The 27,801-nt window shown below is 27.3% G+C and overlaps 2 protein-coding genes across 7 annotated transcripts in view; one reads left to right on the top strand and one right to left on the bottom strand.

Annotated features, from left to right (window-relative positions):
- Nucleotides 1-460: 460 nt before the first annotated feature.
- LOC107454103 (nucleobindin-2) lies at nt 461-24,097 on the bottom strand. Of its 5 annotated transcripts, none has more exons than XM_087161548.1 (14): nt 23,966-24,097; nt 23,667-23,842; nt 18,492-18,611; nt 16,972-17,073; nt 14,786-14,993; nt 12,571-12,668; nt 11,630-11,815; nt 10,455-10,545; nt 9,254-9,312; nt 8,718-8,810; nt 6,454-6,543; nt 4,330-4,395; nt 3,556-4,254; nt 461-1,105 (listed from the first exon to the last, which is right to left on the bottom strand). In XM_087161548.1, exons 3-14 carry the CDS (start codon nt 18,609-18,611, stop codon nt 1,034-1,036), a joined length of 1,884 nt encoding a protein of 627 aa, XP_087017674.1. In that variant the 5' UTR covers nt 23,667-23,842; nt 23,966-24,097; the 3' UTR covers nt 461-1,033. The 5 variants fall into 5 exon arrangements, with proteins under 5 accessions (XP_087017674.1, XP_087017677.1, XP_087017678.1 ...); XM_087161551.1 differs by having other exon boundaries at nt 14,864-14,993; XM_087161552.1 differs by having other exon boundaries at nt 14,864-14,993; nt 23,946-23,967.
- Nse4 (SMC5-SMC6 complex kleisin component Non-SMC element 1) overlaps nt 24,086-27,801 on the top strand; it is a 27,786-nt gene continuing 24,070 nt past the window's right edge. For both annotated transcript variants that reach the window (XR_015433178.1, XM_043039953.3), the window contains exons 1-2: nt 24,086-24,291; nt 26,227-26,325. Coding sequence is in view for 1 of the 2 variants with exons in the window: in XM_043039953.3 (XP_042895887.2) it covers nt 24,243-24,291; nt 26,227-26,325 (148 nt within the window). In the remaining variant the exon portion in view is untranslated. The remainder of the gene's footprint in view (nt 24,292-26,226; nt 26,326-27,801) is intronic.

Here is a 27,801-nt window from a genome sequence, read left to right as displayed (position 1 = left end):
GTTCTTGAGAAATTAAATAATAAATGATTCACTATTTTCAATTACATGAATAATCTGGTCTCTAATTTGGTTTGCTTAAAAAAAAAAAAAAAAAAAAAATACAGGTTCTACAGTATTATGGGTAACAATGTAAACTTAATAATAGTAAAAAAAATTTATTTTTTATTTCACATACTCATATGGTTAAAAATTTGTCAATTTGAGACTTAATCCTAGCTAAACCATTGTAAGAAGTCTCTCTTTTTTTCATGCCAGTAAAATGTACTTATTTTAGCATGCTTACCCTACTCTTTAAGTTTAGTCTTAATTATTTTTAATTATGTTGCATCGAACCATGAGTTAAATAATTCTGTGCTACATAGAATTCTTTCTAATTTATTACTATTTCTCTGCTATACTATAGCTTTTATTAGGAAGTAACATATTAGAAATTTGTAAATATCAAAAATAAATGATAAGAAACAGTTTAAGTGCTCATTTATTCTGGAGGTAACAGAGTGCAACAGCAAAATGAAAATTTATAAACATAAAACATTTCTTTTTTGTTACACTTAAGGAAAATTTGTGACTAACAAATCAGCAGTCTATATTTTTCAAATAATGATTCAATCGCAGCATTATATGTACAAAATATACAGACAAAATTTATATACAAATGGAATGTATTTTAAAAAATCTAATAAAACACTTCAACTAAAACTATAAAATAGTATAAATATTGTTCAGAATTAAAATGTCTCAAAAATCTCTCAATAAAACCATGCAATGTTAGTAAAAAACTTGTTCTGAGTAAAAATTTTACAAACAAAATATTAAGATTGAATATATAATACTGGTATTCATTTAACAACGCATGAACATTTAGACAAAACTTTTAAATTTAAGATATTACAGTTAGCAATTAAGTAAAATATCAATATATTTTTGTCAAAAATACCAATCAGTCTCTTTGAAGTAATTCAATATTTTTTTTTTATAGTAAAACTATTATTTTTTGATCTGATTTTTTTGTTTTTAACTAATCTTTTCAGCTTCATGTTTGTTGCTTAGTAGCTGCAACACTAGGAGCTCCAGGTTGAGCAGTATTTCCTTCAGTTTTGTGAGCCTGCACACAAAGATAACAAACTTTAAATAGTAAAATAACAAAATACATAATACTTAAAAAAAATTAAAAATACATTTTTTAGATAACTTATAAGAAATAAATTTGGTGAACACATTTAACTGAATTGCTTAAAAATCTTAAAACACTGCCCCACGTTACGTACTTGCCATTTCATGCAAAATCTTACATAGACTGAAAACAAGTGTTTGAATATTAAATTAATAATCCAAAGAAATTGAAGCAGAAAGATATACTTTAAAGTGTAAAAACTTCATTTGCTTTAAGAATTATAAGACATGTTTTAAGAGCTCAAAAATAGGTACTGCCCAGACGTGCAGAATGGGTGTTTTTTTTAAGTGCTTGAAACATATTGAATTTTTAATCTTTATAATTTTGGTAGGAAAGGAAAGCAATAATTAAAATAGGGTCATATTTTTACAAAGCATAACTTAACACTAAGAAGTATAATGTTGAGGATATCTCGAATATATTTTAAAAATAAGAAATCAACTAAAGAGTATCAAATAAAGCAGTAATATATTGAGTAATTCTCCATGTTTTTAAATGCCACAACCATGAGATTTACTCAGCACTTTTGTTAGGTTAGTAAAGAACCAAACATGAAAAATACCATTTAGACCCAAATTAGGATTATGCTGCATGTATAGGTTTTGATAATGTTGCAAGATATTAATGCGTTTTAATTATATTCAATTAATAGTAAAACAATAATTGAACAAAATGTTCAAAAATAGAACAAAATTGACAACTTTAATGCAAGTTAAAAACTTACCAGGTTAATATATAACAAACTGTAATAAGAATTATTGCATTAATAACATATATTTACATAAATTAAAAAATTATTTGAAAACAAATGAAATTGCAAAATAATTTTATACTTCTACGGAACCAAAGGAAAAAAGATTAAAATTAATTTAAGAAAGAAAATGATTAATTCATGCCTTACGAATGCTTGAATTTAACTAGAAAATATTAATTCTACAATGTCTATATTTAACTTTTGAAATAATTTTGTTCAATTATTTTGTCGTACTAAAACACACTTATAATAAAAGAAAGTACAGTGTGTATCTATATTAAAAGAATGGAACAAATAATGCGCAAAATAAAAAAGTGGAACACCTTAATATGTTTTGATGGAATTATTAGATTATCCCATACAAAAGCACTATTTTAATCAAAGGGCTAACTTACATAAATTACAAGGTGCAAAACTTTTGTAGGCTGATCTTGGTATGGTGACTGTTGAAATAAGTTAAATTTGACAAGGATTAGGATTTTCAAAAATTTATAAGGTAGAAATTTTTTTTCTTTTCTGAGCTATTATGTTAGCTATTAAAATTTCACTTCATCCAGTATTAAACAAACTAGTGTGAATTGGCCGTATAAGAAACTGTCAAATATTTTTGTAACAATCCAACAAGTGTAACAAAATAAATTTTAGAATTTTGAAATATAGCTTTAAGAAATTATTCATATTAAATAACTGGCGTACATCACTAATGATATACATATATATTTAAAGAGTCAGTCTAATATTAAATTCATCTAATAAATTGCAACCTAATCTGTAATTGTTTTCATTTCTTAAGATATTAACTGAATAAAATTTTAGTCTTGTTAATAAATCTTAGTTCACTTTTATCTTTAGTTCGATTGGTTACGCATAAGAAATATGATCCTACATTAATTTACATACTATAAATATTTAATATAATTTTTTGAACGGAGATTTATAATTAAATTACCTATCAATGAAGAATATCTTACTTCTGTAGTAACTTATTTAAGAAAAACTAGAGAATTGCGATGTTGGATTTTGAAATCGCGTGAATATGAATTTGGATATTTGATTTTTAATAAAAAATAAATAAATCAAATTGGCGGAAGAATCATGTGCATGTTTTGTTAATGCGATTTAGATGTAGTTTCAAAATTTAAATTTTAGATTCTGGAACTCTTACTTTAAATTTTATGTTGTAGTGAAAATTATGTCGGATTATAAATTTTGATTAGCGGATCCACAAATCAATGGTCTTGAAAATCGCGGAATTCCACGAAATTTAAGTAGAAATCACACGCCCTTCTCCTAGTTTTTAGACCTGGAAGGATAACACAAAAAATTCAGCATTCCAGGGTTCACTCAGAATACAATCACTCCTGTAAGTGTTCAAATAAGTTTCAATTTAAAAAATAATTCTTTGAATTTTAAAGATTAGGTGACATATTAAAATATGATATTTTTAATGGGAACACAGACCTGTAAAAAATTTTATAGCTCTAGGATATCAAGTAGTCGGAAAATCGATCAGGAGATTCGATCCTTACATACATAAGAAAGTAAAGTTAAGTAAAAGAGTGCAAAACACAAACATTTTATATGCATAATAGAAAAATTACATATAAAATAAGAATGAAGAGTTTACCTGTTGATCTGATGGTTTTTGTGTCTCAGTAGCTGCTTGAGGATTAGAAGGCTGCACATTATTTCCAGTCTGCTGAAACTGTTGAGGCTGGCCTTGCTGAACCTGTTGAGGTTGTCCTTGTTGAACTATAGGTTGACCTTGTTGAAACTGTAAAGGTTGGCCTTGCGGAAATTGTTGAGGTTGGCCTTGCGGAAATTGTTGAGGTTGGCCTTGCGGAAATTGTTGAGGTTGGCCTTGCGGAAATTGTTGAGGTTGGCCTTGCGGAAATTGTTGAGGTTGGCCTTGCGGAAATTGCTGAGGTTGGCCCTGCTGAAATTGCTGATGTTGGCCCTGCTGAAATTGCTGATGTTGGCCTTGCTGAAATTGCTGAGGTTGGCCTTGTTGGAAATGTTGAGGTTGGCCCTGCTGAAATTGTTGAGGTTGGCCTTGTTCGAAGTGTTGAGGTTGGCCCTGTTGAAATTGCTGGGGATGGCCTTGCTGAAACTGTTGGGGATGACCTTGCTGAAACTGTTGGGGATGACCTTGCTGGGGATAACCTTGTTGAAACTGTTGGGGGTGACCTTGTTGAGGATATCCTTGAGGTTGTTGAGGATATCCAGGAGGAGGAGCACCTGCATGACCTTGAAAGTTAATGTGTGGAGGCATACCTTGTGGGGCGTTTCCAACATCATAATACATTCGTGAGTCTCCATGATGTTGCTATACATAAAAGAACATTGAAAATATAAAGTATAAAAATATATCAGATCTAAATGACTTAGTTACAAGACTTACCATGGCTCTTTGCTTCATATATTCCTGAAGTTCAGACTCAGAATAGACTTGTTGCTCATCTAAGCCCTGGAATAATATAAAAGGGATATATAGCTACCATAATAATCAAGGATAAAACATACCAGAAACAAAAATTTGCTATAATAGTATTTGATTTCGAAAGCAATTTGAAGTGCAGTTTGACATTTGAATAATAAATAGCAGTACTAACTTATTTATAGTAGGCATTACAAAAATAGTCTGGTAAAGTTAAAATAGCACATAAAACTATGAAATATAGAAAGCTGATTTAATTTTATACAGTAGGGAACCGATTATCCGGAACGATCGGGACCATCGCTATTCCGGATAACTGATTTTTCCGGTTTTCTGAATCGTTACAAAAAGCTGTTTTTTTTTTATTGTTAAACCCAACTAAAATAAAAATATTTTTAAATACTAATCTTAAAAAGAAGAAAAAACCTTGAAGTAATACACTAATGATTATTTCCAAAATGATGGTAAGGAAAACATCCTTCAAAAAAGAAAGAAAAATCCTGAAATCTTATGAGAAAAAAAAAACATTAAGAAAAAAAAAAAAAAAATAGCGGGAAAATGTATTGAATTTCTGGATAACGGGTTCTGTACTGTACAATTAAAAAAAGTAGATAGAGCAAATAGGAACATTCCTTTTCGTAATTAGACATTAATTTACAGTGTTCTCCATAAGCATTTTTAGAAGGATGGTCTGCTCTGCCTGCTCTTTGATCTCTAATAATTTACTCTCCTTGCCTATCTGTAAAAATAAGTCACCATTCCTTAAGAACACTGCCTTTTTATTTCATTTTTTCACAAAAAGGTTGTTTTTTTAACCACCAATTTTCATGAAAAGCCCATTTCAGATTTGTTTAGTTATTGATAATTATTTAACTTTAATTTCATTCTTTCATTTTAGTTATATAATTTTCCCATAACTTTCAGTTTAAAATATTAAAAAAAAAATTCCTTTTTTTTTAGTTTATTTTCTTTTGAAGAAAATTTATATACAGTGATAGTCTTTTAGTTTGCCTTTAATTATATTTTAAAACCTTTAAATTTTTCTGTTATTTTGATAATGAGTGAGAATTACAGAGGCAAATATAAATATAAGATAGGATAAGAGGATACAAAATATTTAATTCTAAATTGACAAAACTATCTTTGAAAGGAACGGGCTTAAAAGCAGCAGAATTTTCAAAAGAAAGAATAAATATAGCAATAAAGAAAACGAAGAAAAGAAAAATATGACCACCGAAGCCGACGTCTTCAGGGGGTACCGGCCTCGGAAGCCATAAAGCAAAACCTTTTCTATTGAGAGAGAGGCCAAATTAAATGCCAAAATTAACTCTCTCAGTACCCCGAAGGTTTAGTATAAGTCCAGGAAAAAATACATGAAATACATAAAACCAATTCAGAAAAGAAATTCAAACAAAAACTTGAGAAAATAAAAATTGAGAATTGAATTGCGCCCAGTTAAAAGAAATAAAAATCTAGTATTCTTCAATCATTTTCTTAATCAAAAAATTAACACTACAAAAGTTAAAAGGAAAATCATTATTACTCAAATTATTCACAGTCTCCTGAAAACTTTCAATGTTATTGCAAATATTTTGATACATTTTAAACATGACTGAACTTCAAAAACTCGAAGTGCCCTTTTCTGAGAGGAAACACTATGCTCTTTTTTGTTCCTAGGGAGAATTTTGTATTTTATACTAGCAAAAACTTGAAAAAAAAATTTTGTTTTTTGAAGTAGAAAAATACTTTTAACAAGAATTGCGCTCAATAATGGAAATAAATCTAAACTGATAAAGCTAGCACGTTACTCATTAGATTTTCTATTTTTACAATAGCTTCAAAAACCAATATATTTTTTTTAATTAGCTGTTTTGATAAGAAAAATTCTTAAATATAAATAAAATGCTGAATATATTAGGTAACAAATTAAATTAAGTATACATATTCCCAATTTTAATATTACATTTGTTCTAACATTAATTACCAAATATCAAAAGCAATATAAATTTAAAAGCAAATTTCATCCAAGAAAGTTATAAAATAACTTAGCACTTCCAATGAAGGAAAGACTTTTCATCTATTACTTACTTGCCAGCCTTCATCTTGCTCAAAGCTGTCATCTTCAGTCATCTTTAAGAATTCAGCAAGACTTATAAGATGGTCCTTATTTGTATCACTCTAAAAAGATATTTAATTTTATTTTTAAAAAAAATCAATCCAGTGTATATTTATATACATATACTTAACAAAATAAATTTGATCATGGTTAAAATCTATAAAAAGCTGGTTGAGAAAAATCAGCTTTGATTAAACTGTTTTTATTTGCAAAATCATAAATCCATATTTCTTTTAGAAATTTTTATTTAAAAAAAATATTTTTCTTTTGGTGCTAGTATATATTTTTTCTCTTTAAATCTGTAATCAAAAATTAAGCAGTAGTGCCTGCTGCAAGGTTTCTGTTATTGGTAGGATCAGGGTGCGTAGCCAAATTATTCAACAAAAAATAAGCACCTTTTTAACACTTTTCAAGCACTCAAAAAAATATTTTTAAGCACTTTAAAAAAGATCATAACTAAGCAGGGTTGGAAAGTTTTTGACAATTGATAGTTTTATCTTGTTTTAACCCTCAAGTCAAAAAAAAAAAAAAAACTTTTGGCATTGTTTCATCTGGTCAATTGTCAAAAATCATGAAATTTTGAATCATGTAAAACGAATGGCGTTTTCGTACGCTACAGACTGGCAATATGCCAAAATAGATTGGGGTTGAATTAATTGTGAAAATGTTGAATAGAACAATGTGAATTGTTTTTTGTTTTTTTTGCATAATTCATAGCAAAATCAACATGGTAAAGGAAAAATCTCATTTTGAAAAAAGGGAAAAGTAAGCACTTTTTAAAAACACCCAATAAAAAAAGCACCTTTAACCCACTGGCGGTTAAGGAAATGGGCAAAATTGGGAGAATGTTTCTCCCCTACACACAGTTCCCCTATCAGTTAACATGGGAAAACCGGTTTTGCTATGCAGAGAAGACTGCAGGTTAAAATGCGACTTTTTACGCGCAGAACCGTCAGTGGGTTAAGGGCTTTTAAAAAATTAAAATCAAAAATAAGCACCTTTAAGCACTTTTCAAAAACGTTACGCACCCTGAGGATAGATTAACATATTTCAGGTCAAGTATAGAAGTTTCATAATATGAGGTTTTATTTTCTTTGAAATATGCTTAAATTATATTCATTAAAACACACAAAAAAAAAGTTTTATGCATGAAAAATATATTATATCAAAAAAATAATGGTATGTATAAGCATCATTGGACAAATCATTAAATTGAAAACTAGTTTTTTGACCTTTCATTTACATAACTTGCAAATTTAACTCATCATAAAAACATATGATTAATCTCAGATGCAATAATTATACATTTTTAACAGGTTAAATTTGACAGTAACCATTTACTGTCAAATTTGACCTGTTAAAAATGACTAACCATTTCACATTGTTTAGTTTAAAAATTTCTCACCAGAAAGTGTTTATTCTACTTGAATTACTAATATGATATAGATGTCTTCAGAACCCATGACAATAGCAGGAAAATAAAATAGTGATCAGTAAAAAAAAATATTTATTGAAATGGCTGCGTTTAAACACTTTTGGTACAAAAATAGGTCAGACTAAAAAAAAATATATCTTGTGTTTAATAATGCACACAAAAATGTAACTGAATTGACATACTTTAATCACATCCGTCAAGTTGATTTAAATAAAAATGAAAATTGAATTAAAACTTATTGTTCTTTGAAATATATAATGCCAGAAATATAAAACAATTCTAAAATTTTATTAGCTAGTTTTAAAATTCATGTCCACATTCTTATTTCCCTCAAAAATTGCTGCTTTAAGTTAAAGATATTTTTATAAAAATATTGAAGATATCAGGAAAATATCTTTATTGAATGTTAATGAATCATTACAACAGAATAACCAGCTAACAAGTAAGCATAAATTATGTCTTAATATAAAATAATACTTAATATATATTATTAAACTTAATGAAATATCTCACAGTTTTTGAGCCTTACGAAACATTGCTAATCATGCAGGTTGATTTTTTTAAAGATAAAAATCAAAATTGTTCAAGAAACCAATTGAATAGTAGGAAATGAATTAAAATTGCAACAAAAATATAAGAAAATATGATGGAAAAAAATAAAAGAAAATTAGTAACTCACTAAAAATAATGTAATGAAAGTAAAAAGGAAATTGTGAATGAAATAATGAGCCGAGCTATGTAGAACCAATATAAATATTTCTAAAGTTCCAATTAAAAATGAAAAATAGAGTAGATAGATACCTGATTAAAGATATGTTCTCTCATACGATACATGTCTTCCATCATTTCAACTGGATCATCTTCCTCATTGTTAGGATTATACACCTTTCTTACCTATTAAACAAATTTATTTTAAAGAAATTAAAGCAGCAATATAATAATATGTTTTAACATGTATTATGCTTGAACATTTATTTAGTTCGGAATAAATAAATATTAATAAGTTAAACTCAATTGAAAAAAGTTAAAATATCTTTTTGAAGGTAATAATACTGAAATTTCAGTTTTTAAATTTGTTAAAATGAAAATTAATAACTAATTTTTCTTTATTCAATCAGTTTGGAAGATGAAGTGAGGATGCAACACACAAAAATAATCAAAATTATAAAAACACGGGCTGCATAAGTATTTTTTTTGGGTGTGCCAAATTAACTGTGATTATTTTATACAATCATTATACATAAAAAAAAGGTGAAAAACTGTATAAAAACACAAAAAATTAATTTATTAAAAATATTAAAAAATAAATAAATATATATTTTTAAAAATTTGCTTACCTCAGGAATGAGAACTGCTTCAACTTCTTGATAATCTAAGTGACCATCTCCATTGAGATCTAAATATCACAAAATAGTTACTATGAAGTTTTATCACGTATGTACATGTAAAATGAACTCACAAAGAAAACAAGGAAGAAAAGAAAGAATTTTTTTTTTTTAGGAAGAATAAATTTTTTTTTTAATTAAGTAAAATTAGAAAATATAATTAAAAGAAATAATCTATTCATCAGCTGGCAAAATTTTATTATTTTAGCTGGTTAATTTTTAATAATCTTGGTTTTTCTTCCCTTCTCTAAATATCCCTCCCCCCCCCCTGTTTTTTCTTTCTTTCCTTGTTTTCCCTCTATTTTTATCTCATATTATGGGTTTCTATGCATTCGCAGCTAAATGAAACTTAATAAATCTCAAATTCTTAATTTATCTTCTGTTTTTTTATTCGCAATTGCCTCTTTTATATATATATATATATATCTCACTGGTAGTGCAGTTCACCACAAACAAAGGATGAAAATAAGGGTGTAAGGGTGGGTAAAAAATATAAAATTCTAATTTCTTCAAAGAATCTTAAGTGGTGCTCTTTATACAAATGGCTGGAGGTTGCAAATATTAAACATTTTCCATCCGTTAAATGCAGCCTTCGTCTTTCTGAAATAATTACCGAAATTATTATTTCAGCATTTTGTAAACACTTTTTTAGTGATTTAAATTTTTTATTTTATTTTTTTTTTCTAAGAAAAAAGAACTTTTAAATTCAGATTAAATACTGTCAGGTGGAAAACTGTTGAATAAGCTTTCTTTTTTTGATATAAAAATAATACATATATATATATTATTGATATTTAAAAATAAATTGCAAAGTTGCAGAACATCATCAAAGTAGTTTAAACAGAAACCTTATGAATATTCGATAAAAAAAAAGGCATTTTATTGGTATTGGTAACTTATTCGACAAAGGAAATTTTTTTTTTTTGACACTGTGATAGGATGATTTATGAAAGAATTTAAAGAGTAATTATTACAACCTTAAGTTTTTTATTTTACCTACATGACTTAGTTGTACCACTTTAATATACCTAGACACCACTTTTATAACCATAAGTGAATGCATTTGAAAGTTAAAAGGCAGGTTACACATTTAGTGGGCATTCAATATATCTATTTTGTATAAGCAACTAAATATAAAATTTAAAATTTTTACCATGCATTGCAAAAAATGTACGCAGATTGAATTCATCCTTTGGAAGATGATCTTGTTCTTCCCAAACCTGTTCCAGTTGTGGTTTGCTTCCCTGAAAATTGCAAAACAATTAAACTATTTAGTTCACTTCAACCCTTACCTGTTTTTACCTAAATATGTTACCATAGTTAATATAAAGCTACACTAGCCACATTAAGAACATTGTAAATGTATGGATTTATTTCAGATCTATATTAAACATAAGATGCATCAAAGCTAAAAAAATTATATAACTTTAGAAAAAAGAGAAAGACCAGAGCTAAGAAGGCTAGAGCATGTTGAGGAAGACATAAAAAAAAAATGAAAATAAAAAAAACTGGGAAAGGGGAGAAAGTGTCTTGGAACTCTATTATACAGAAAGCCAGAGCCCACCAAGGGCTGTAGAGCTGGAAAAGATGATAAATCAAATTAATGCCCTGGTTAGTTGGTTGGAACACACACCTCCGCTAAAAGGTCCTCTGTTTAGTATAGGAGGTTAGGTAAGTTTACATTGCAACATGCACATTAAACAAGTCATGGTAAAATGTCTTGCAATTCTTGGAAGTCCTACAATGAGGTGGAAGTTTAAAGAGATAGTACCAGCTCCGGAACTAACACTGGTTTAGTCAAAACTACATGAAGTGCATACTACAGACATTAAACAATAAGAGCAGTTAAAAAAAAAAAGCAGGCTACATGGTCATTATAGGTGCATGTTTTAGTCAAATGAAAGTGGTTGGAAAAACTGCTAAAATATAAAATATTTTAAACTTTTACTGGTAAGTAACTCATACCCATATTATACTCTTAAAAAAATGGTTTACATGGTTAGCGAAATTCTACATCTGCAGCTTAAGAACAATTTAAAAAGACTACAAGCTTTCTTCAATTTTAAGGTAATCTTAATTAGTTACATATTTTAAAGGTAGTTAAAAACTCAAATGGTAAAACAAAAACTAAAATTACTTTATTCTATAGTTATGTATCTTCTAGATTTAAAAAATATTGGCCCCTATGTATTTTTGAAACCAATCAAGAACTGTTTTAAAACCATTAAAAATCTCAGGATTTATTTTATAGCAAGCTGTCTATTTTTTTTCCAAGGTGTTTTGAAAATCAAGACAATTATGACATTTTGAATTCAATTAGAAACTTACAGGATGATGAACTTTAGGGTGATCTTTGTGTTTTTCGATCAATTCTTTGTGATGCTCTTCAGCTTTCTTCTTCTCTTCTGATGTCAGGTTTTGCAAACTTTCCCGGTAGGCAGCCTCCTTCTCAAGCTCATAAGTTTTAAACTCTTCTCTTCTTTGTCTATCTATTTCTTCCAAGTCAGTGGTAGCCTTTCAAAAAGAATTTTATTTAAGATCAAATTAAAACTTAAGGTAAGGTAAAAACAAAAAATAAATAGATTTTCTGGAAATTATCATTTGGCATCATAACATCAGGGTGCGTAGCCAAATCATTCAACAAAAAATAAGCACTTTTCAAGCACTCAAATAATATTTTTAAGCACTTAAAAAAAAAACCACACACAATTAGGTAGGATTGGAAAGTTTTTGACGATTGACGGTTTTTATCTGGTTTTAACCGTCATGTCAAAAAAAAAAAAAAAAACTTTCGGCATTGTTTTTGACAATTGTCAAAATTCTTTAATCATGTAAATCGAATGGCGTTTTCAAACGCTACTGACTGACAATAAGCAGAAATATATTGGGGTTGAATTAATCGCGAAAACGATGAATAGAACAATGTGAACAATAACTCGTAGCGAAAATCAACATGTTAAAGGAAAAATCTTATTTTGGAAAAGGGAAATTAAGCATTTTTTAAAAACATCCAATGAAAAAAGCACCTTTAAGGGCTTTTAAGAAACGAAAATCGAAAATAAGCACTTTCTAAATATGCTAGGCACCCTGAACATCATATACTCAATTTCTATAAAAATTAAAACCATACAAGGCAGTCTTTCATATAATAAAAACTATGCGTTAGAGAATTATGATAATGAAATTACAACTTAATTATCAATCATTACATATTAGACAATAAGACCACATAATAAAAAAATAGAAAATCCCAATATGTATTAACTTACTGATTGAATGAGCTTCTTTAAATCCTCCATTTCAAAACTGTGAGGATTATCTATGTCTAAATGTTTTGGTATTTTAACTCCATTCTTCCTATCTAAACCTAAAACAAACAAAAGACATTCATTTACAATTAATACAAAATATTGATGCAGAGAAATATTTGTCTACCTTTAAATCTTTGAAATGTTAGTTAAATGCTCAAGTTAAGAAAATTTTTCATCATTTCTTAACATGTAAGACTAGTAAAGTTTTTGACTAAACTTCTATTATTAGGGCAAGTTCGTACATAAATATTTTCTCAATTACTTTCACATTGAGTTGAGCCCTTTTATTATCATGGAAAGAATAACAAGAGAGAAACTGTTTTTCCGGAAGTTAAAACAACACATTATTTCCCAACTTGTAACACTAGCAAAGTTTTGACCAAACTTCTATTATTAGGGCAAGTTTGTACACCTGAAATCTCATTGCAAATTTATAATACATAGATCCACTTTTCTCTTGTTTTCTGAGGCATAAGACGGAAATAGTTATTCTGAGCAAATCATTGGGAAATAATCAAACAAAGTGAGAAAATAACTACTGGCAAGTGGCATAGAAAGAATTAAATTGCTGTGACAGACTATTGAGAATAATTTGTAAATTAGGTGGTCATTTCAGATATATTTAAACATATTCTACATTGTGACAAGATCAAAAGCGTAATACAAGTATTTTAACAAAAAATAAAAACTTGTGAAAGTAATCAGCATTTAACTCAGAACAAATATTAGTGAATAAAAATAAAGGAATAACATAGCAAAATAAAATGCTTTATCTAACTAAAATAAAATGCAATAACAAAAATTAAGGTTAGTTTGTTAGTATCTAAGCTTTCATGTTAATTTGAAAAATTATCAACATCCATTTAAGGAAAAAATAAAAAAGACTACAGTAGAATGGCAATTTTTACATTATGTAAAGAAAAATTAATGAGTGTTTTAGCTTTTACTAATTTTTAATAAGGGTTTAGAAGAGATCAAAATTATTAGAAATTAAAAAAGCTAAATAAATCTATATATTAAATGAATAAGAAAAGCTATATCTTTGTATAACCTAGATATAAATAGTTATTTTTTTATATAATTGCTGAAATGAGTTGTTTCAGATAATTTTTTTTTCCAAAATAAAAAAATTATTCAAAATGGAAGTTTTAAAGTAATTTTGAAATTTATTTTAACTCTTACTATATGGACAAAAAATGTTAATTTTAAATATTTTAAGTAAAACTAGGCTTTTGAATGTGTATACCTTTATATTTAAATAGAATGGTATAAAACCTGCAATTTAGAATTAAATTAAAATTAATCTAACTCAGGTTCTGGCTATGAGATATTTCAAGAAATATGGTTGTATAAACAGGCATCTATGTCAAATCAGTTTTTCAAATGGCTTTAGAAAAGACCCAATTAAGATCAAGATTAATAATCCAGTCATAGAACAGTAACTTCTTAAGGAATAAGAATATCTAAATCTGCCAATGACTTTTGCAATGATAAAAGATAAACTTCACTGACTAACTATAATTTAGACACATTAGTTTTTTAAATTTCATTAAAATGTTTTAGGAAAAAAAAATCATGCTTTGTTTCACTACTTTACCAAAGAAAGGAGTAACATGTAAAAAGAAGTTATGTATCATGAAATTGAAAAAATATATTAAACATTAGTCTTATGAAGGTGAAAAAATATATTAAACATTAGTCTTATGAAGGGGAAAAAATATATTAAACATTAGTTTTATTACATGTCCCTAGTGAACAATTCCAATTTTTCAATAATGAAGAACAAAAGAAATGGAGAAAAAAAATCCTAATTTGGAAGAAAAAAAAAACACAGTCTCAGTAATTTTTAATTAGTAAAAAATCAATAACACTTCCTTAACTAATCAATATTGAACTAACACTATTTGGAGTTAAACTATGCAAATTTTTTTATACATACCAAGGTAAAATTTTTTATTAGTAGCACAAAATGAAATGCTTTGATAAGAACAACTTATGCATAAATAAATCTTTATATTAAAGATATATTTCCGATGGTCATCCTACTGCAGAGGGAGAGAGGTGCTGCAAGCATAAGAAGAAAGAAGGTACAAGGGATGGGATATAAATAAAAACGGGGTAGAAGCCAACCTAAACAGAAATGCCCAACACCAAATACCACCATCTAAACCACCTTTATAGCTAGGAATAGTTCTCCACCGCCGACCATCAGGAGTATTCAGGAGATGACCGTCTCCATCACGGTACAGACCTAATTCAGTGCGCTCCATTTGTTCTTGAATGAGCTTACGGAGGCGATCCACTTCTATCCTCTTCAGTTCATCCAATTTAGACCTGACGTTGTGCTTCACGAATTCCAGCTCTTTAGCAATGGCCCCACTCTGTAAAATAAATCAGAATTGTGTGAAATAATAGTTGATAATGTCTATAAATCTTAGTTCTTACATTCTGGTTTCTATTTAATGAATATCCATTTAAAAGTCAATGTGGATCAATGTCTCTACTCATTTAAATTATTCATTAAATTAAACAATAATTTTACCACTAAACAAAACAAATAATTTTAATGTAGGGTGTCTTGAAAGTTTCAAAAAAAAAAAAAAAAAAAAAAAAAAACCCTCTAAAATTTGAATTTGTTTAGTTGTCATCGATTGGAAGGCTTTATAAATGCATGACTGATAAATAAGTTAGACAAGGAATTTGAATTAGCTTGTTGTTTCAATTTAGGAATTGAAACCAGTTAATAAACTTTGAATATCTTGATTAAAACAGATTATTTTTAACTATAGTTAAGAGGATTTGATAAATACTCTTATAACTAGAGTGTAGAAATTAGGGTGTCTCGAAAATGTCCAAAAATTTAAACATTGGAATTTGCTTAGTTGCCTCAATTGGAAGGCTTAATCAGGTTGCTTAACCAATTTTATCTCTCTATAATAATATATGCATAATAATATACACAATATCTCTCTATAATAATATACGCAAAATAAATATATACACTCTAATAATAATATATGCACTTCTTTCTATTGTTGAAAGATCTTTATGCATAATAATTAATATATTTAATTATTAATTATCATTTTTTCATTTGATGTATGTTGGCACTAATAATTGTACTGGAAATTCTAATCTATTAATTTTAAGGTATTAATTTGATAAATCAAATCAATAAATTAACAAAGCTACTTAACAGTTTTGTCAAATATGCAGAATGTCAAATATGTAGAGAAGCACTGCTTTTACTTTAACATGGAAAAACAGATATTTATGTGCAAAAACATAACCAGAATTTATCCTGAATTCAGTTAGTGATTAAGAGTCAAAGTGTCATGAGAATGACCACACAATAATAGAATGATTTTAAAACATTTCTAAAATACTGATACAAATTTGTAAAGTTTTATTACTATTAAAAAACATTTATAAATTATTAAAACTATGCACTGAAATAATTAGAGAGGAAAATTACATACAACCTTCTGAAAAGATTAACACATTTGTTAAAAAATGTAATAGACAAAAACAATTAAATGTGTATCAATTTTATTAGACTGCATTAAGTGAAATAGTTTTACTTAGCTAACATTAATAAAAACTTACTCTATCAAACACTAAAATATAATACCCAAGAGGAATAAAATAAAAGAATTAATAAATGATTAAAGTTAAAAATTTGATTAAAAACAGTTCGGCCAATAAGACATCTAACGGAAAGAATGACACACAATTTGCATTAAAAATATTGTATTCATTTAACAGGGCAATAGTTGGTAATTTCACCACTATTTCAAGTATAGCGAGTTTTATAAAACTATAAATATTATTTGTATTACAAAGAATGGAATGTATTTGAATTGATCAAAATGTCATGTAGGAAAGGCTATTAAAATGAGAGCAATAATTTTTTTCTAGTATAAAAGAATTTAAGGATTTTAATGCAAAAATAAAGATTGAAAGTCTTAATAGTGAATCAATTAGTATGCAAATTTCCAAGGCCATAAAACAAACATTCGTTTAAAAGTTTAAGATTTTGACAATAACTAATTTTATAAAGCAAACTTAATATTTGAATAATAATTTTAATACGAAAATTAAATGCTATAAAATATCTTCTATTTCAAATGCAATTTCCCTAATTTTTCAATTCACATTAATTTTAATAATTTTTCAATTTTATTTACACTCATTTAATTTCCCTAAAATAATTAAACATAAAACATCAGTAATAAATATAGTTAATATCAATAAGAATTTTTGCACACTTAACACTATGTAAATATATAGAATCCTTATTTTACAAAAAAAAAAGTTTTTGAAACATTTACTATGAATTTCAGTAACAAAATATTTTACCCTTATTTGATCAGTAGTAATATTCTCCAATCGTTTAGCGAATTCTTTGTCTTCTTCAAGAGTTTGAACTACTTGCGCTAAGTAGCGACCATACTCAAGTCCCTGTAAAAAATAAATATTAAATGGGTTTATAAAAATAATATATAAAGATGCAGTTCTAATTAAGAATAAAAAAAAAGTAAGATATTAAAAAATCTTTTAAAAGCCTTTTCCCATTGTATTTTACTTTATATTCTGAGAAGAATACTGTAGAAATAAAATTTTCATTAAACTTATAAATTTTCAGAAAAACTTTATGTTTAGTAGGAATTGTTAAAATTTTTATAGAAAAAAAATTGCACTAATTCATGATAAAAAATGAGATATTACATCCAGGAAAGTAAAAATTAACTACTAGGCCCAAGGTATCATGCCAATTTATCCGGGCATCCAGAGCCAAAAAAACACAAATTTATGTTCAACACAGTCTAATTCAGAATTATAGTAACCTCATTTATATATGTAGTTTTGGAAAGCTATGTATTATATCAATTTCCAAATGAAACAGTGAAAAAATTGACATTTTCAGGAAAGAAAAATATATTCACTAATGAGAGGTATACCCTTAGGAAGACATGGAAATACAGAAACCAGTTTAACAAAATTAATTTGACAGTTAAAATAAATATAAAATTAGAAATAAGTAGTAATATTGATTTTTTTTTACAGTTTTTAAAATCATAATAAATAAAATTAAAAGATTACTCTCATACTAAATTTGTTTTCAGCAAATTAATTAATACAATAATAAGTTTTTATTATTTGGGTATGGGCTTAGCATTTCAAAGAAATATAATGAACAACAGTTTCAAATAAAACATAAATATTTATTATTATTTAGAAATAGCACATAAATTATTCTAATGTTATTACTAATTTAAAACATAGTTGAAGATTAATTTCTTAGATGATTTATTATTCATTAAGCTGATTTATTATTATTTATTAAGATGATTCATTATTTAATAAAAATACAAAAACAATCAGCTTTATTAAGCAGATTGTTTTTGTATTTTCATTTTCAATATTTTAAGAAATTAACAGATTGGATAAATTTCTATTTTATAAATTTTTATTTATAATTATTCAACATTTCCTATAAAAAAAATTTGGGTTTTTAACAGTAATTGGCAAAACAAAAAGAGAGTTTAATATCAAAATAATTCAAGAACATGATTGATCACTTGTAATTTTATATGTTTGCTTATTTATAATAGCTAATACTCATCCTTACATTAAAATTTTGGGTTCTTGACACTTGCAAAAAAAATAAAAAAATAAAAAAAAAAAATGTTTTTTTTTGACATGATGAATAAAATTTTCAACTGTCAAAAACTTGCTAAACCTACAGGGTAACAAATAAAATTTTTGCAAAGTGTCTAGAACGTGCCAGGAAAAAAAATCTCCAGCTAAAAAATTTTAGGACCCAGTACATCTCTAATAATAAGTAAACAATAAAGAGCAGTATTAACAATAATTACAAAATCATCCATTTCTTCTGTTGAATTCTTGGCATTATTTTCTTTCTTTTTATCTACTGGTGGTGCTACAAACATCTCCAAGGAGACTAGAAGGACTAATATGCAGAAAAATTTCCACATCTGAAAACAAAACAGGAATAATTTTAACAAATTAGTTCAAGAAATATTAAATTTATGAAGCAGCATTTTTCATATTATAATTCAATAAGATTAGTTTTTTTTTTAAAAATATATACGCAACAATTAATATATCTTAATAATAAACCAACACCTGAAGTAATAGTCTTATAGAAGGTTTACTAAAATGGGGACTGATTTAGTGTTTGTGTAACTCAAAACATAAATGGGAAAACTCTAACTGTAATCATGAATATATATGGAATACCATTTATCACTTTTGCAAATATAATCTACTATACTACAAGTGCCTCATAATGTTACTGGTGCATGAAGCATAGCAAGACTGATACTTGGCAGTGTATCATTTACTCTTGATTAATGGAAAAGTATAAGAGTCAATGAACTCTACAGAAGAATCACTAGTTGATTACATTCCAATAAAGAGCATATTAATTTAGCTGCTATACATTATCTAATAAGCACATTAAAAACAAATACTTTTTTTATTACAAAAATTTGATTTCAAAAATATATTCAAAATTATTAGGCTTTTTCTTTTTTGTAGACACTTTGGCAGACCCTTTAAAATCTTTAACCTAGTACTAAGGTAAGCCCCTTCCTCTGATAAAATTAATTTTCTTCCAGAATTCATCAATTAAGTCTAGTGAATTTTTTTTCTTTCAAATTGTTATAGAGCAATTCATTAAATTCAGATGTTTATTAAGATATCTTTTTAAAAAGAATGATGTGACTGATGTAAAATGGTTTACAAGAGTACAGAGTACTGTAGAGATATTTGGTAGCACAAAAAGAGATATCTGCTAGGTACAGTGGTTAGCTAGGTGAAAATAAATTTAGTGACAAAATTTCCCCTGCATTGCTTTTCAGGAAAATCAAATGATAAGTTTTGGCTAATATGGCAGACATTAGGTCAGCTAAAAATCGATTAAGTTGAACCTAGACATTTAACAATTTTAAAGTCTTGGTTGAGGATAATTAATTACACCTTGGTCGCTATGATGCAATTAATTATAAGCAATTAAGATGAGATATAATCATAATTATGGAGAAACATAGTCACAGTTGGCACTCAAATGTGAAAAAAAATTCTGGTGCATATTATACACAATATATTAAGAGATAACAATTACCGTTCTCTTGTGTGAGCTATATTGGGCTAACTATACTAATTTTAATTGCTGAAAAAACTGAAATTGCTGAAAAAAAAAAGGAACAACTGAACATATTTAAATAATGCTATAGTAAATGAAATAGTTAAATATAGCTGAAATATCCAGCAGATTGCACTTTGATTGGTCACCAATTTTTTAAAGACGTAAATAAGAAACAAAATTCCCTGCTATTTTAGATGATTTTTTTATTCAATGTATTTTTTAGGTTTTCTTGGTGGAGTGACAACTCTGATAGTTCAATTTTAGTCATTATAATTGTTTTTATTTATATTCTGCTCAAACCAATTCTACAGGGAAAGTTTAATTAAATTGAGGGAAGAAAGATACAGTCTTACAGAAAAAAAAAAAAAAATTAGCATGTATTTAATTCATTTTCTAAAGTATAACTGAATATAAAGTAACAACTACACAATGAAACTGTTATCTGAACAAAACTCAAATATATTTTTTTCTTCTCAAAGCTGGATTTTGCAAACATAACGTAATATTTAAAAGTACACTTAGAAAGTTAAAGGATTCACACTGTTTATAATACGTTATTTCTAAATGGACTGATTAAAAGAAGAAAAAAAATTCAAAATTTATTAAAGGTCATAGGAAGTAAAAATGCTAAAAATATTTATTATTATATTAATTGATATCAGAAAACTCAAAAGCAGAAAAAAAAACCCCCCAGAAAAAACAGGGGAAAAAAAAAAAGATTATTCTTTTGTCAAGTAAAACTAGTTATTTAGAAATAAATGAGGAAATACCACAACATGAAGAAATAAATATATGGATTTTACGAGGCACTTATTTGAAAGCTTTGCAAATATTTTCTTACAAAAATCCAATCAACGTAAAATATAATAAAAGACAGATAAACAATAAAAAGGTAGACACGTATAAAACATGGATTTTTATGATGTATGACCTAAACATAAAATCAATATGACCTTTCCACTTTGGGTTGTGAAGAAGATGATGCCATCTTCACTTTTTTTGTTGTTTAATTACAGTTAATGAATTAGGGTTCCTAGTTTTAAGAAGGACACTGCATGAAGCTGATCATTAAGTTCTCAATAATTCAACGAACATTTTTAATAGTTATTTATAATAGTATATTATAGTAATCTGCATGAAGAATATTAGTTCTAAAAGGTTTAATACATTTAGACACAGATTTAATTTAAAAAGTGTTTAAAATAATGAGGTAATATCACACAACTCTTAGTTTTAACTCTAATTTAGTTTTAAACTCTTGATTTGAAAGAGAATGAAAATAAAAAACGTAATAATAGCAGAGTAGGAAAAAAAAAAAAAAACAGGTGTCGACTGGTAACAAAAATTTTTGTGACCTTTATTCATTCCTTGATTTAATTAATTCGGTGATTTTCAAGCTGAGTTAATTTTAAGATGCAAGCAATTTTCCCATGGAAAATGATATAGAGGAATAAGAATTAGTTTTTAAAAGAAGTGGCATTTAACAGATCCACTAAAAGAGATTTTTGTTTGAAACAGTAAACACTATTTTAGGAAAATGTAACTTGAATGATTCATCATAATTTTATGCTGATAACAATTAAAAAAGAAAAAAAATGGAAGTTAAAGAACTAAAACTTCTGGTCAATAAATATGTATTGTCAACAAAGTAAGCTACCATTCCTTAAAAACACTGCCTTCTTGCCATTAAAAAAAACAATAATCCGCTGCTTAAATAATAATTACACACTGGCAAAATTATCGGCATATATAGGTTTAATTTTGATTTGTCAGGATTATTTTCAAATGGTTAAATTTTTATAAGTTTCTCTTTTTTTCAGAGGGAATATGAATGAATTTTTTAAGTTATTTTAAACTTATTTTTTAAATAAATACCTTTTTCCAAAAATCACTTTTCATAATTTTCAGTTTAAATTATGAAAAAGCTTTCAATTTAATTATCAATTAATAATTTTTTTGTTTACTTTAAAAAAAAAAAAAAGATATGCTTAGAGGTTGTTTTTTGGCATGCCCTTAATTATTTTTTATAAACTACAAATTTTTTTCTTGTTTTGAATGAGAGAGAATTACTTTTTGAATTATGTATATAATATAGTATAGGAGGGTAATTCAAAAATTATTGAGGATCAAATTTAGTTATTACATATTTAGATAAATTTTAATGGTGGTAAGTGCTCTTTCAAAACTTAAAGTACTCTTTTCTGTGAGGAAGCATCTGCCCCTTTTTTATTCCTAGGGAGAACTCTACTTTAGCTTTTCCCAAAAGAAAGTAAAAACAGAGGCTTACATTAAGCCTAATAAAGAAATCAGAAAGACAGGTTTTACTTGGAGTTCATAATATTGAAATAAAATCTTTCTCTTCATTTCCAAAGAAGAAACTAGCAGAATTGTAATTTATGGTGTTCTGATTTGAAAACAGAAGAACAAATTAAACAATTACCAAAAAATGAACATTATGAACTTTCTTTGATTTTAATATTAAAACTTTATATTGTGATATTACAAGGATTATTTATCGTTCATGAATGAAAATAGAAAAGCTTTTTTTTTCTTTTTAAAATTTTATCTTTAATATCTACATGTTTTCAGTTTTTTGCGCTAGCAATTTTTTCTCAATTTGCAGTATTTTTAAAAAACCTGAGATGGAAAATAATCTGCAGATACTATGATAATTCAAACCACCTGCTTCCGTTTGTTCAATTGTAAACAAACATTTTATTTTATGAAAAAATTCACCTTAACACTAATTTAGTTCTTAGATAATTATACTGGACTACTAATTTTCTCAATTTTGATTCATCAATGAACATCAAGAACGATAAAACATGATTCAGAGAACCCATCATTTCTAAAGAGTTTTAATTGCCAAGGTGCCAAATAGATTTTAAACTTGCAAAAGTTTAAAATCTATTTGGCACTAGTCATCTTTCAAAAAAAAAAAAAAAACAGCAACAGAAATCAGTCCAGGAGGGAGGTGGAGTTATACCCTTGAAGAAATGGAATTCCGTTCATCTCTGATGATTTTTTTTAAAGTTTCTCGTAGGCCACTGCCTGAAAGTCACTAAAATGAGAGATTATTGTGATCCAGATCAAGATGCGGAAATCTTCCCCTTAACTACTTCTTCTGAAATGCAATAGTATGAAACAGCAAAAACATAAGAAAAGCTTTTGCAGCTAAACCATTGTTAGTATTTAAAAAAAAATTCAAATGTTAAAGTTTTTATTCTTTTTTTTTTAAAAAAAAGCAGTGTTTCTTTCTATTCTTTTAAAACCAGAAAATTATTTTTGGAAGATAATTATTTTTGAAAGATAATTATTTTTTTCCTTAGCATAGATTTTTCTTTTGAAAGTCGTTTGCTCGATTTTTTCTTATTTTAAATGAAACCACTAATGAAAATCTGTGGATAACGGGATTAAATTCCATCTGATGCTTTTGTCTGAGGAATCAAGGTCAATTTTGGCCAATGGGAAATCCAAGGCCTTTTTATTATGGCTCTTTACTCTATGATCAATAGCAATTAATTTTTAATCTTAATTTATTAATAATATTTTTTCAGTAGCTTACAGAAGTCTCAATATTTCTAAGATCGTCTCACTTTTTAGATGATTTTTCAATACTTAATATTTCTCAAATTAATGTAAGCGATTATTGATAATAGGAAGTCGATTTGTAAGAAACCCTACAAATGTGAAGTTATATTAAATTAGTGATAACTTTTAAAGATGTTATATTGATTTTTCAGTAATGCTCCTGCACCTAATGCAAATAAAATATTACTAACTATCTTATTCAATTCAGATAATTTAATTAATGGGAGAGCAATAAAGTTCAATAATTTTTGAAATAAGAAAAGCAAGAGATTTAATTTGAAAACAATACCTTAACGTTAAAAAAGCACCCTGACTTTCAATTCCTGAAGATTCTTCTGTGTAGCTCCAACAATTTAGGATAATAAAATTGATTTTATCCTTCAAAAGCAAATAAATAATTCAAAATTCCAGATGGTATCGAGGCGGAACGATGATTTCATCAGTACAATACCAACAGTTTGTCACCTATAAAACGAATGACACTTCATCAAATGACACAAATACACGTTGCTTTTTCAAGCTAAACATAAATAAAATGGAAAGAAAATCCGTCCTAAATTTCACGGACTTAAATGTGTCGTGTCTAACCTTGGATGTTTGTTTTTTCTTTCCACGTACTTTGAGGCCGATATGTAATTTGCACGAAACTTTTCATTTTTGTACAAAATTTTGACACATTTTGTTTTTGTTTCGAAATTAGAGGCTCCACTCCTAGCTAAGTTTATCTAAGTCTAAAAAACTTTTTCTAATGGCAACAACTGAGAAGTAAATAAATAACTCATTTTTTCCATTTCTGTGTTTATGTTGATTATAAAAGATATTTTTTCTCTGTTCCAAGCTTATTCACTGAACAAACTTCATAATCATGGCTGATTTTGATTATGAAGCGAGGTTACTACAATTGCAAATAAAAGGTATGTTGAATACTGCTCTAGCCTTGCTTTTGGAATGGTAAAAAATTTCAGTGAATGTTCTTTTCATACTTAGTATATACTACAGAGTGCCATTGGCGATCAAATATGTATGGCTTTATCTTGTAAAATGTTGAGTTTTAAATTAAATTATATACTCTTTAAAAAAGAAGGGGCTGCATAGATTATCTTGTCTCAATCCAGCGGTACCTGGAAGTGTTTTGAAATCAAGCGACAACATTTTTTAGAACCAAAAATTCTAAATTATCCACTTATAAAACCATTGATTTTAAAACCTTAAGACAATCTTATTTTGATTTCTTATTATTATTTTCCAATAAATTCATTCTTGTATGGTTTTAGTCACCAAATACTTTACATCTCTTAACAAATTATTCTTATTTTTCATGAATTTAAAATATTGTCAACACTTAAGTCCGGTCAGTATCTTTAGAGCTAAAATGTCATATCCTGGTTTACTAGCATGTATCTACCGGTCAAAAAACCGGTTATAGTATAGTGTATTGTATCGTAAAGTGTTGGTATGTTTAGTGATAAGTAATATATAGTATAAGTCATGTTAAGAATTAGGCAATATTAATAATTTTGATCCCATAATTCTTCATTGCGAGATCCATATTTAACTTTTCGTGTGAAACGTGGGCAACTATGTTTAATATTTATTAACAAATGAACTTGCATTATAAAGGTTTCCTACTGTCAGCGTAATACTGCACTTGTGCGTCTATATTACAGAGATGATTGTGCTCTGGAAAAACTCCAGATTTTTTGTTAATAGCGATCGGGAAATCCAAGGTTCCAGAAATCATAAATTACAATTATGTGCCGGCCAGGTGGACGAGCGGTTAGCGCGCCTGACTGCGAAGCCAACGGCCGCGGGTTCAAATCCTGCTCTAGGCATGGGTGTTTCTCTCCCTTCTGTTGTGTGCGATGTGTGAATGTGGCCCACCCTATGAATGGGTTTGTGGCGTGGGCAATGTTACTCGCCTCCGCGACTTTGGTTCACAGGTGCCCGCAGGATAACGCGAAATGAGTAACACCTCTGGCATCTTCTAAGCTGAAACCAATAAAGTTCAGTGCCTGCCGTTCGAAAAAAAAAATTATGTATAAAAATTCTTGTATCTTTTATTTAGAAATATCGGAACTAGAATTTATACTTTGTATATTTTTCATTTGTAAATATATTTTTTCTGGTAGAATAATAAATGTGATTAGGGATGAAAGTAAACTTTTAAACAATTATTCAATTAAATTATGCTGTATATAATTTATTTAGAGTTTCATGTTTTGATAATATCGATGATTTAAATTTTTAAGGACATTAATTTTTTGAAATGCGTGATTAATGATTTTACTCAAGAAATTTTCAGGATTTTTGAATTGAGCTCACAATCACCCCTGATATTATCTAACCATGCCCTAATATATTACAGGAATGATTATATTCTGAGGGTACCCAAAAGTTCAGAATTTTAAAACTAGGAACAGTGCATGGGATTTTTGCATTATTTTATGCAATTTCGCATATCTCAAGAATTTCTGCAAATCAAAGTCATAATACTGATAACCTTATATTCTAAAAATTTAAATTTGGAACTTTCATGAAATCTCATTAATAAGACACCTATTCCTCCCCTTATTATTGCCCTCCCTTTTGTTTCTACCTGAGTTTTCATTCATATGCTACAAGTTTTTTTTTACTCAGATTAGAAAGAAAACAATTGTAAGAATCGAAACCCGACTTGTAGCATTTATAGTGTACAAAAAGTAATTCTGAAATTGTGCACATTATCACATATGCAAAATTATCAATTTGTGCCACAATCTCTGATGATATTGCTTTATAAAGTTTTAGTGGAAGTCCTGTTTATTCGAAAATTTATTTTAGCTTTTGAAAAATTATCTTTGGTTTTTTAGAAAATGAAGATAGATACATAAGTGGAGAGCTCACGTTGGATGAGCCATTGAGGAAAACAGAAGAGTTATATGATAAGGCCTATGAAGAATCATACTCAAGTAAAGTTGATTTTATCCTAATATACCCAAATTATATTTATTTCAAAATGCTTATTGTTTTATCTAATTTTTATACTTACCATTACTTACACATATTGATAAGTTAGTAATTCTGTGTACTGGCCGCTTTTGGCTACCAGCTCTGTTGCTAATATAAATTTGTCATTTTGAACCTCTTTGCCGCAAGGACTGAAGTTGAGGTAAAGCAGCATTTTTCAGTAGTGGATTAAAAAAAAGTTAAGGTGAATATTCTTTAGATTCTAAACTTCAACTTATAATTGTAAGTAAACCCTTTAAAAATTATGAAGAGTTTAATGGTATTAATCAGAAAATAAACTCCATGTCTGAATTAATGAAATACTGAAAATCGCCAAATCTTATCAAAATGTTGACTTTCTCAAAATCTAAGTTTAATAAATGAAGCTGATTGCTTGGGTCTTTTACAAAATTATTTTGGCATAAAGCATTTGACTCATATACAGAGAAAAAAATTTGCAGAATTTAAATTATATCACAAAATATGTTAATAAAAGCAGCCGGATATTGTACTTTTGAATAAGACTTTATTCGTATATGGCGTTTATCATCATTTCTAGCCTCACTAATACTCAAAAGATAGTTTGCAATCTTTGTTTCAAATTCTGATAGTTATTATTGTTAAAAATATTTTGCTTTATCTGGACTTATGAAAACAATTTTTTGCTTTATTTGGACTTATGAAAACAATGGTTTTTTTAAAAAAAAATTTTATTATTGAAATTATGTAATTTTTACAAATAATTAAAAATATGTGCACTTCTCTATTTTATCATTTCTCATGAAATTATAATTATTTTTAGTTTATATTTTTTGTCTAGGTAATGGAAATTGTCAAGTCTCTTATCTGAAATGCTTAGTTTATCATATTAGATTAAGATACTTCATATGACACTGGAATATTATTATATTATTAATAATATGTAAATTTAAATTTACAAAAGATAACTATGTTTACTGTATACCCAAAAATTACATTGCTTTAAATATAATTATATTTTGTTTTGCTAGCTTAAACAAAATAATCAAGCATAGATGGGCAAAGTTTTTAAATGCCAAAAATAGTGTTCTTAGGACCAATTCCTTAAAAGTATGAAAGTGGTTATGAAATACTAAAAATTTAATAGTAATTAGAAACTACAAAAAAAAAAGAAAAAAAAATAGGCAGGCAGTAATAAGTTTTTAGTTTAACCCACTGGCGGTTAAGGAAATGGGCAAAATTGGGAGAACGTTTCTCCCCTACACACAGTTCCCCTATCAGTTAACATGGGAAAACCGGTTTTGCTATGCAGAGAAGACTGCAGGTTAAAATGCGACTTTTTACGTGCAGAACTGTCAGTGGGTTAAGATTTCTGTAATCCTTTCACAGAAATTTATGTTGCATATATTTAACATTATTCTGTGCTTATGAAGTACTATTTAATTTAAGCTATTTAAGTA

This window comes from Parasteatoda tepidariorum, chromosome 4 (genome assembly GCF_982258835.1).
Source record: "Parasteatoda tepidariorum strain Cologne lab strain chromosome 4, Ptep-v5.0, whole genome shotgun sequence".
NCBI lineage: Eukaryota > Metazoa > Arthropoda > Arachnida > Araneae > Theridiidae > Parasteatoda > Parasteatoda tepidariorum.
This window is presented reverse-complemented; position numbering and strand designations above follow the sequence as displayed.